The sequence below is a fragment of the Bombus affinis genome, chromosome 12 (assembly GCF_024516045.1).
Source record: "Bombus affinis isolate iyBomAffi1 chromosome 12, iyBomAffi1.2, whole genome shotgun sequence".
NCBI lineage: Eukaryota > Metazoa > Arthropoda > Insecta > Hymenoptera > Apidae > Bombus > Bombus affinis.
The window spans coordinates 10981557-10993641 of NC_066355.1; the positions used below are offsets into that span (position 1 = coordinate 10981557).

The 12085-nt window shown below is 34.0% G+C and overlaps 1 protein-coding gene across 1 annotated transcript; it reads left to right on the forward strand.

The window, feature by feature from the left end:
• Nucleotides 1–2359: 2359 nt before the first annotated feature.
• On the forward strand, nucleotides 2360–10246 carry LOC126922787 (cytochrome P450 6a2-like). Its single transcript, XM_050735648.1, has 11 exons — nucleotides 2360–2484; nucleotides 2869–3255; nucleotides 3702–4224; nucleotides 4454–4675; nucleotides 4811–5062; nucleotides 5211–5377; nucleotides 7269–7610; nucleotides 7762–8287; nucleotides 8414–8635; nucleotides 8823–9074; nucleotides 9493–10246. Exons 2-11 carry the CDS (start codon nucleotides 2923–2925, stop codon nucleotides 9660–9662), a joined length of 3009 nt encoding a protein of 1002 aa, XP_050591605.1. The 5' UTR covers nucleotides 2360–2484; nucleotides 2869–2922; the 3' UTR covers nucleotides 9663–10246.
• The last annotated feature ends 1839 nt before the right edge of the window (nucleotides 10247–12085 follow it).

Genomic DNA, 12085 nt, shown 5'->3' on the forward strand with positions numbered 1-12085 from the left:
ATTTTATAAGCTAACAAGATATAGTTCCTAATATTTACAATATTATGAAATTTTAGTTAGTTTTATCTACAGGACGAACGAAAAATACACATAGCCTCTATTTTCATACTACAAACTAAATCTCGCATCTAATGATACAATACATTTTTATTACATTACTAATAAATTGTGTTATGTAAAATATATATGTATGTATGTATATAAGGAATCATATTAATGAAACATTTGAATTCATACTACACAATTGAACCTCGGTATTACACACACAATTAATACGTCACCAAATAGTAATAGTCACTATACGAGTAGTGTATTCTAAAATTCACATGGTCTCCGTCCATTCATGGTTTTGCACTGTCGATGAATGACTATGTTCCAATCGTTATTCGTATTTTTAAACTTCGTATTTTTAAAGTTCGATCAATAGTAGGATAATAAGTTCATTCGAAAAAAGACTATTCTTTTGAATAAATATTTATAATGAAACTAGCTACTCTCGATTACTCTTTCCCTTTCAAACTTAATTATAATACTTCAATAATTCACGCTTTGTTAATAACAATTAATGATGTTTAGATCGCAATAATTTTGAAGGAACCATTAATAACTGAATTGGTTATATCAATAAGAAGAAAAAAAAGATAAGTTAACCTAAGAAGTTACTTTTAAGTCAATTTTATCTGAAAATGTCATAATATTGGCGGAATAAGCTAAATCGTAATATAAATTCCAATCAATCACGTACATTGTTTATTAATAAAATTAAATTGTTAAGTACTGGTCGCTAATACGTTTTTGTTTTTTCTTATGATATATCAAGTAGTACAAGGTGAAAAATTATGCACTTTGAAAGAATGCATATGTTGATAATAACAGGAAACAGTGTTGATTAGATAATATATTTTATTAAATACATGTAATAACTTTAAGAGAAAAGTTAGTTTTACATTTCTACCATTCATTTTATGCATTTAACGCTTAAGTTTCTATACAGTAATTTTTAAAAACGTTGGGACGTTCTAAACTTTTAATCACCCAATAATAGAAGGAACATTAAAATCTGCGTGAAGTAAATTCCGATTAATTTAATATTATTTACTAACATCTTCTTTAATTAAGTATAATTCTGATGAGAATTAACGTGATTTTTTTACTATTCTTGTACAGAATCTTATATATCATGAGCAAATGTGAAAATGTCATATTCGCTCGAACGTACGTAAGTAGACATCATAATTAACAAATTTATAGATTATGTTTTATATCATATAACTCTAATCTAATATCGTCAATTTTATGCATTTTGTGCACAAATAACACTTCGATATCACAGACTCTATATATACATAAATAAGAAATAAGTCAGTGATACGTGAAAACTACAACTTACGTGAGATAATAAAAAGATGATATGGAAATATTGATCAGAATTGTTCATATGCTTTGTTAATGAACTACGGTCAGGGACGGTGTGGGTCATAAATTTTGACTGGCCTTCCATTTTCAATTCATTAATTAAGCTCTACATCGAGTAACCTCAATAAGGGAATACCTAGTACACATGTTTTCTCGTTATTTTTGCGACAGTTAGGAATAATTTACAACTGTAATTTTATTCATATCTGTTTTCGTAGGAAAATTAAATTCTACGGGCCCAAACTCCCGATGGTCGATCCAATCGTTCCTGACAAAGACGAGAATTAGAAATAACCCATTCTTTTATTTTTGATTAAACGAACAAGTTATTTAAGCTGTAGTTGCTTAATGTTAATGTGGCTTCAGAGAATTATTAATCTATCGTGCAGGTATAAGAAAATGGGAAGTTCGAAGGGGGCGGCTACCTGGCCTTCGTCATTTTCGACTGTAGAAAGAGAAAGCGTCAACGCTTAAGAATGCCATTGGGATTAGCAAACGCACGTAGCGATTACCTAAGTTCCATTATCTTTGGTTCTAGAAAAAGGTAGCAGTTATTTAAGGGTACCCTATACTATGTCCTCTCCTTTGCTAACAAGCTTCAACGGTTTAGCTTCAACGGCAAGCTACTCGGTTATTCACAATCTCCTCATGTTAATCTACAATCGTCAACGAACGTCAAAGTGAAACTACCCGAACTCGGCATTTCCAAATGTACAGAACATACCGCAAACGCGACTGTTTCTAACTCGCTCGATTACATTTTAAATAGATTAGGAACAAATACACAATAAAAATCGTTCAAATCACGTACGTAATTTTTATCGAGTGGCATACTTTTTATCTTATCGTGTGGTTTCAACGATCAGATTGATTGATTTGTATATTATCTTTATCGAAGAAAGAATGATAGACATCGTGAGAGTGTTGTGACGTAGTTATATCTGATAGTTTTATTATATATGGGGAAATATATAATTTCATGTAGATAATGGCACGAGGTTAGTTCTGTTCGAATCGTCGCAGTGATTCCATTCAGCAATCCGAGAACCCAATTTTACAGTGTTCCATGTATGTACATACTGTTAGAACTTCTCTCTTTGAGCTTTTGAAAGAAATTGTCGCTCTCTCCTAACTTTCTGTTCATCATTTACGTGTTCATTGCGTATTTCAATATTACTTTTTTTCATCCACTTTTTAAGTGTCTCGTTTATTTCCTTTATACAAGATATAATTGTTTGCGAAATATTCGGTAAAATTATTCGGTATAATACGTGGATCTAAAGGGATAGAATGCCCATAGAATTACTCAGATCGTTAGCGCTTTATATGCTTTGTAATTTTCCAAAGTGAGTGATTTTAAAGATCAGAGAACGTTTCTCGCACTTTTTGGTTAGTAAAAATGAAAGTTGTAATAACGATGGTCGTAGATCACATTTTTTATACCTTTTACAGCTTCTCGTCAGTGGATTTTTGATTGCCTGAGAATTTGGAGGAAATTTATAGAAAATGGCTGCCTTCGAAATCCTTTGCGGATTTATCGTGCTTTTCCTTGCTTTTTACTATTACCTGGTAAAGCCCTATGAGTATTGGGAGAAGCGCGGAATACCTGGACCCAAGCCACAACTGTTGTTTGGAAATTTTTTCCCCGTAATATTTGGGAGGATATCCATAGGTGATCGAGTGATGTCCTATTACAAACAATACAAACACGAGCCTGTGTTTGGGTTGTACGTACGAACGCAACGTATCCTGGCTATAAATGATCCTGATTTAATCAAGACCGTTCTTATCAAGGATTTTTCCAAATTCTCTAATCGTGGCCTTGCTATGAACGAAGTGGTAAGTACGCGAAGGAGTAATCTTATGTAAGAATTAAATAAGATCAAAGTAAAGTTGCATGAATAAAGTTAGCGAGAATTCAGTGAAAGTTACTATTGCACTCTGCACTCTATCTACAATTCGTATAATCGCTAATGAGTAATTCCAATTCCATAGATAGTGTTATATACTGATATTAAACGATAAGCTTCGATATTAATCATAATATAATGTTTTGATCAATTTATTTCATATCAAATTAGAAATGCACTTAGCAGATACATTTGATCATTAAGAATAGATATCGAACGTAGATATGGATATAGAATTCTAGAAATTCAATAATATATGTTAGAATATATAATATAACACAATAATATATTTAAATATATACTAATTATACATTATATATATATTTTTTAAGTTCCATATTATTTATTTTCGATTATTCGAATTTTTCAATATAGGCAGAACCACTTTCTCAACATTTGTTTTCCTTGGAAGTAGAAAGATGGCGACCACTAAGAACAAGACTATCGCCAACCTTCACATCGGGCAAGCTAAAAGACATGTTTTCTCTGATCGTTGAATGTTCTAACACTCTGGAGAAATATTTGGAATCATTGGTATCGACAAAAAGCTGCATCGAAGTACGAGAACTGGCTGCCAGGTTCACCACCGACGTAATTGGCAGTTGCGCCTTCGGAGTCGACATGAATGCCATGTCAGACACGCAATGTAAATTCCGCGATATAGGAAGGGAATTCTTCGGTCCTGGTTTGAAGCAGATATTAAAAAACAGACTTCGTGAGAATTTGCCAACATTTTACACTCTTCTGGGTTATATACTGCCACGAGACGAAACCACGATTTTCTTCACAAACGCTGTCTTGGATATGATAAAGCATAGAAGGAAGAACAAGATCGTTAGACCGGACTTCATTAACACTCTTATGGATCTGCAGGATCATCCTGAGAAGTTGAACATAAGTACGTGTGTATGCTTTTCGATGTTGTAGAAATTTGGTGTGATCGTTTGTCGTGAGTAATCGATAAGAAAAGTTGAGGAAAATTAGGGAACAGTTGCGCGCAATTAGAATGATTCGTTCCTACACGAATCGAGACCGGTGACAAAACGTTACTGTTCAGGATGTCTTAAGAACGATTTTCTCCACTTTAAGGTGCTGATATAATGAAAATGTCGTTTCTCTCGTTTTAGAATTAACCGAGCCTTTGCTAGTTGCACAAGCGTTCCTTTTCTTCGTGGCTGGTTTCGAAACTTCTTCGTCAACGATAGGCAATGCCCTTTACGAATTGGCGCAAAATCAAGATATACAGGATAAATTACGAGCCGAGATCAAGGAACATCACGAGTTGTACGATGGAAAATGGCAATATGAAAATATTAAGAAAATGCCAATCTTGGATGCCGTGTTTAAAGGTTCATTGGATATTTTATATATGAATCTTTACATTTCTTATAAATGCTCGTAGACTAAAATGATGCGTTAATAATAAAATAAGCTAATAGAGTTGCAGAAAATTGCAAGTTTTAACGGAGGTTCTTTATTTTTAGAAACGTTAAGAAAATACCCACCGGTGACCGTCATAATGAGAAAAAGTACGGAGAAGTATACCTTTGAAGATATAAAGCTCACAATTCCAAAGGACACTAGGATCTTTATTTCTTCATACGGTATCCACCGCGATCCAGAGATTTATCCGAATCCTGACGTGTTCGACATCGACCGATTTAATGAGGATGCAGTAGCGGCAAGGCATCCGATGCATTATCTACCTTTCGGCGATGGCCCAAGGAACTGTGTTGGTATGTAATATCACTGTTAAGCAGTTGTTCGTGCGAAAGCAAATTTTTTACAAGTCGATAAACCTACTATATAAAGCATATTATTGAAATTGGTTATCGATTGCAAGATACTACGATATATTAATATTGTATCGTGTTTTCTTCGTAGGTGCACGTTTTGCGATCTTCCAGACTAAAATTGGACTGATAAAAATCCTTCGTACTTATAAGGTTGATGTTTGTGAACAAACACAAATTCCGTATATAAATGAACCACGTACGTTCATTCTAGCACCCAAACACGGAATCGATCTAAAGATTACAAAAGTTGAAAGTTAATAAAATACTTTATAACCCTTTCGATATTCAAGTTAGCTGTCGTAAAGATAAGACTATATCGCGTAGTTTGTACGAAAATTTTCTTTCGCCTAAAGATTCATTTTTATGAATGATTTTTAAAGAAATCAATTATTAAGAATCAGTTATTAATGGGAGTAAAATAGCGGAAAGCCAAAAGACGATATTTAATGATATTCTCATAATTTATTTGTAATTATTATCATATGCAACGTAATATATCACTTTGTTTCCTTTGGAAATTATTACCAGGCTAGGTAAACTTACTGTAAATATGTTCTGATGATGTACTAGGGGAAAAGAGGAATGTGTTTTTGTTATAAGATTATTTTATGAAATAAATAATTTTTTATACGCGTGTTTAATGTATTAATAGAATTAAATTAATTATTAATTTATTTGTAGTCTAACGAAGGCCATAAAGTAATGTAAAAATATCAATAAAATATTAGAAGTAACATCTCACTATCTTCTTTACAACGAATTCTGACTGTGAGATCGGTTTGAGAGGTTTAGGAAGAGGTGGGGAAAGGAATCCGACTCTAGAAACTTGTCGTATATAAATAGCTCTACAGTTTCACACGAATCGAATAGCGTTCGCTTCGTAATTCAAACAGTACCGGGATCTTCGTCTGTTTTTCTTTCTTATTCAAAATTTGTCAACGAATTTTTTCGGGAAACAATTACGATTGTTTATTACGCGAACGTTTTTTCTCGATATATCACATCACTGAAGAATAATACTTTATAACAGACTAAACAGTCGAAGAAGAGTTGGAACTTTTTTAAAATCTAAAGGAATGATGAAGTGTTACGAAGCGTTCATATCGTTTATCGTTGCTATGTGAATCGTTTACAGTTTTCGGACAAAGGTGAAGTTTTTAATCTACGAAAAGTTCAGTTTTAGCACGTTAAGATTCGTATCTTGAGTATATTTAAACATGGCTAATTTCAGATTGGACAAGACTAAATAACCGATCGACAGGATATCATTCTACGCATGAAAATAAGCTGAAAATGTACAATACATTTTTCCATTTAAGGCTCTATTTTCAAGAAAATAGAGTTTGAACACAATTTAGTTAAGAATCGGCCTAGTACGCGCGTATCATAAATTTCATGCTATTGCACGCTATTAAATGTACCATAACAAATATTAAATTACTTGCTATTCGTTTGGGTCATGCATATTTAAACAAAAAAAAAAAAAAAAAAAAAAGGAAAAAGAGAAACAAAGACCGTGGTGAGTTCGCAGGTATTAAAAAATGATATCATGTAAATCTAAAGAATTATTACTTGTCAACGTGACTCAGTAGATCATGCGCACTGCGATTAAATGTATATCTTTTGTTAAACAGAAAACAGGGACAGTACGTACTAAGTCGCTGATAGTGATACATATGCATTTTCAACATTAAACTTTAAACTGTGAGTGCTCGCCAATCTTCGGCCAGATTTTATTTTTTAATTAAAGTTAAGGGTAGAATTTATCTTCTTTTCTTTTACATAAATAATATCGTCCTTTTTGGAATTTTTTAATTAGAGGAATTATGAAATTAATTAATCTGAGACTTCTTATATGTTTGTATTGGACTTTTCATACATTTTTTCAGTTCTGTCGAGTTCGATTCCACTTCAGTTCGAAAAATGTTCGAGCTGTCCGTGAACTAGAACGTCCCGCGAAATCCGGTCGATATATCAGCTGTCCAGTTCATCTGAAATCAAAAATTTCGGTAGGTATAAATTATATTTTCTAAATATTTTGAAGTTTGTATTGCTTTTTACAACTCATTTTCTTCCTCATTCCTATTTCGCGCCTCGTTAAAAGTTATTTATATTTTGTAGCAAATAATTTCTTATCAACGTATAATTTACAATGTTTATCAATTTGGAAATACTCTGCGGGCTCGCATTGGCGCTCACTGTGCTCTATTGCTATTTAATAACTCGTTACAATTTTTGGACGAGCCGCGGAGTACCCGGACCGAAGCCCACGTTCCTCTTCGGCAATACTACGAAGTCAATGTTTGGAAAGGAATCGCTTCCGCAATTGCTAACGAGAAACTACAATGATTTTAAGAGCGAACCATTGGTTGGGATATTTTTAAGAACAGTACCCGTCTTAATGGTCAAAGATCCTGATCTCATCAAAGACATCCTGATCAAAGACTTTTCCAAATTCGCGAATCGAGGATTCTTGAAAAGCGAACCGGTAAGTATGCGTAAATATAAAAGAATGCAAGTAACTTAAATCGAAAGAAATAGAATTACAAAGCAGAAACAAATTAATTTTAGTCTTATGTAATCTATGAATCATTTTTAAGTATCCGTGACGTATCGTATAATGTTTTTAACGAACACAGGCAGTACCATTGTCTAATCACCTGTTTTCCCTGGAAGCCAAGAGATGGCGACCTTTGAGGACTCAACTCTCTCCGGTGTTTACCTCTGGCAAGCTTAGAGGAACTTTCTCCTTAATTCTAGAATGTTCTAATCACCTTGAAAGTTATTTGAACGCGATGATTGAGAAAGGAGATCCTATCGATGTGCGAGAACTTGCCGCCAGATTCACCACTGACGTAATTGGCAGCTGCGCCTTTGGCATCGAGATGAATTCGCTCTCGGAAAAAGAGAGCGACTTCCGTCGAATCGGTAAACAAATTTTTTCTACCGATTTCTGGAAAATATTGAATATGAGAATACGTCAGATCCTGCCACCGTTGTACGCTTTTCTCGCTCGTATACTGCCGTATGACGAGGAAACGAAAATGATCATGGGAATCACTAGAGAGACGATCGAATACAGAGAGAAGAACAATATCGTCAGGCCTGATTTTATGAATATACTCATGGAACTGAAAAGGCATCCTGAAAGAGTCGCTGATATTAGTTAGTACACTATCGTAAATAATTTGCAAAAAAGCTTCGCTGCGATAAGGATATCTCTAAGAATTTAAACTGCTGAGTAAAACACACGCTTCAAATACCGTAATATGTATATCTTTTCGCTTGTAGAATTGACGGACGATTTGTTAGCCGCACAAACATTTATTTTCTTCGCGGCTGGTTTCGAGACCTCATCGACTACGATCAGCAATGCTCTCTACGAACTGGCTTTGAATCACGACATTCAGGAGAAATTGCGCGAAGAAATCAAACAGTTCGCGGCGAAAAATAACGGAGAGTGGAAGTACGAAACTATAAAGCAAATGCAATACTTGGACAAAGTGTTTCAAGGTAAATATTATAACGCTCGCATCTAAGATCGCAGCTTGATCGTTGATTCACGCGTGTGGATTAGATGCATTAATTCAGAGTTATTATATAGCATGATCCTACTAATAATTCTCATTATTGCTGTCACCTGTTTATCTTCTACTTCCTACGTTTATATCAGTAATTATTATTCTTATCTCATATACAGAGACGCTAAGGAAATATCCAGCTTTGCCATTTTTAAGCAGAAAGTCGCTCGAAGACTACACGTTCGAAAATGCGAAAGTAACAATTCCCAAAGAAACGTTGATATGGGTGCCAGTTTTTCCCATTCACAGGGACCCAGAGATTTATCCAGATCCAGAAAAATTTGATCCCGAAAGATTTTCCGAGGATAAGGTAGAAGAAAGGAATCCTATGTATTACTTACCTTTTGGACATGGACCCAGAAATTGTGTCGGTATGTATTTAGCAGAAAATCGATCAGTTCTTTCCTGATAACTATCAAATAATCGATCGACGGTGGCGATATGAAACGAAATATATCTTAAATAATTTTATCCTTCGAACGAGGATGGGTAAAAACACATATTTCTGGAAATGAAAATTGTAACAATTATTACGAATTGTAACAATTATTGCGGAGTTTTAAGCGTCGAGTATGCAAGCGGAAAGATCGTGCGATTAAGATCGAAATGTAAAAAAAGTAGGAGTGGCTATTTAAAACTTTAATAAATCAGCCATCGGAGAATTAGACTTAGAATTGATAGAATTACGATTAATAAAGTTGCGTGTAGTATATACAGTATCATAATACATATATTAAAAAATACAGCTAATGAAATTACTTACATTTGACATTCGATAATTTATTCCAGGTGCGCGTTTTGCAATCTACCAAACGAAAATTGGATTAATAAAAATCCTGCATAAAAACAAGGTTGACGTTTGTTCCAAAACGCTAATTCCTTATAAATATAATCCATTTTCATTCGTTCTGGCACCTACAACCGGTTTGTATTTGACGATAACCAGGGTAGAGGACTAACACAATTTTAACATTTGTTTGACACAAATAAAAGTTTTTATTAACGTATACTTCGGCACTTATAAAATTGTTTAATTTATAGACGTATTATTTAATGCGATGGACGTTTGTCGGAGCGTGACAAATGCAATTCAATATAATACTGAGGTGCGGTACACGTTCTGTTGAATATTGTTTTTATCTATTTTACTAGTGGTTCAAGTATTTTACTCATAGAAACAAGTAGTTCATATTTTCATTACATATATCAATATAATCAGATTAAAACATTGTCGATGTTTATATAATTTGTTATCGTAGCGTCGCCGGTTGTCCCCTGACTGCCGAATTAAAATCAAACAGATATTTCTTGTATCTTCGCGTATACACGCATAGAACTCGTAATCTTTGTCATCGGTTATATCGGTAGTTTTTCGTAAATACCTCGGCAAGTAAGCGAATCCACCCCTTATATATAGGAAAAAATTGTTCAAAATATTGTTTTGCAACACATCCAAAAATCATCGAAATCCAAAGGTAGTTAAGAATATAACATTAAAAAAATGAGATTGTTATTTTATTAATAAATAATACATGGAAAATAATAGATATCTAATGTTGAATTTGACCCTTTTCGAGGCTCGTGTGACTGATTTAGATGGAATGTCCCAGCTCAGCGCCGTTCAATCATTGCCCATACGGAAAGATATTAGGCTTCCTGGACATAAAGAAATCGGCGGGCAACGGTGCGTTTATGAAGTAACAATTACACATCTTAAGGAAGGAGAATTATATTTCAGAACTGAACAATTAACTATAAGCACTAAATAACATGTATGATTCTCTGTAGTTTACGAGGAGGCTAAACTCCTATTACAAGCGTCCTTTTCCCGCTTCATTTTAATGTATGCGTAATCATTAGCTCGCGACTCCGGGTTTCAACTTTGTTCCCTCGTATCACCAGAATTTTTTACCCGTCTGAAAGTGTGCTGATTGGCGTTTGAAACTGCCCTGGGCTAGATGTTCCAGTTGCAAAACTGTTGTGTCCGCTAACACACGACTCAGTATACGCGGCAAAGAGCTTAATTTACGGTACTCTCAAGTGTCATTGTTTCCAGCTTTTAAGGTACAAGATGACGAAAGCTAGGTTCTCACGAGATTGCAATTATCGTATTACTGCTTCTTCTCTAGAGAAATAAGGAAACAGTTACAGTTTAAGTGGCCTACCTGGCGTGACGAGGTCTTTTTGATGCATTTTTTTAGAGTTTTAACGTTTTAAAACCCTAATTTTTAATATCAGCGAAATCATTAGCTTTGATACGAATCGTCGCGCTGATAGAAATCTAAGCATCCCAACATTTCTCATAACTTTTCAAGGTCGTTAAATAAGCCGATAAGAAGCGCTGTGCGCGAATAATATACAAGTACGTTTCTGATCTTCGCGACAAGCGGATGCTGACAGAAGCAGCGAAGTGAAACAGATTTAAAGGAAATTGCTGTATCGCGGAGTAAGAGTAATGTTTCGTATACATTAGTGTGGCATTCAAAGAGACTAGAATTAATTTGCGACTGTACGAAAAAGAGGAAGGTGTTCTCTATCGTGCTGGAATAACTAATTAAATGTAAGTATGATTTTTCATATTTTACTTTCCTCTTATTCAATAGACTAAACTCCAAATGCGTTTCCCTCAAAATGACATTTTTGTAATTGACAGTCGCGATATAGTAGAGTTTTATTTATCCGTTTTCTATACTTTAATGCCCGAATACTCATTATCCGTGTCTTAATATGCAAATCTTAATATCCGAATGTTCTATTATCGCAACATAGTATTTCTCAATAATATATACCCTTTTCCGTTTATTTATTATTTCCTTTAATCGATCGAGTGAATTACGATCGTAAGAACTTAATATGAATTCAATGGCGTTCTAACTATCGAAAGAAAATACGACATGATTAAAACAGACAAAAGTGAATGTTGATTGTGATGAATTTGAAAGATATCAATTGTCGATATTCTGCATGACCTTTTCTTAAACATGTTATCGTCACCGGGCCTTATTTTCCGAGTTATTTGCGCAGTTCAATGCAATTTATGATCATACAAAAATGCGTACCATCTATGTACCAGAATGAAGTGTGATAGAAACCAAATTTAATTGAAGATTTTTACGAATATCTCGTAAACGAAGGCCGAGCGACGGTTACGTGTATCGGAAAGATTTATTCAGAATGTTAACTATGACAACATATTTCAAACTCGTTCAAGAAATTTGCATAATCACTGTAAAAAAGACATGCTGTTGGGAAAACGACAATCGCAGACATTGTACTTAGATATTGTAAGTAAAAAGCATGATGTTGAGAAATATTCAAATCGCGTAGATTATACTAAGAGTAGCAACGATAGAAAAACATTCATCACATGAACGTTATAAAA

Coding starts and splice junctions, on each gene's coding strand:
- LOC126922787 (XM_050735648.1), top strand. CDS start 2,923: ATGGCTGCCTTCGAAATCCTTTGCGGATTTATCGTGCTTTTCCTTGCT. Junction 5,063..5,210: donor TGGCCCAAGGAACTGTGTTG/GTATGTAATATC, acceptor TTTTCTTCGTAG/GTGCACGTTTTGCGATCTTC. Junction 8,636..8,822: donor CTTGGACAAAGTGTTTCAAG/GTAAATATTATA, acceptor TCTCATATACAG/AGACGCTAAGGAAATATCCA.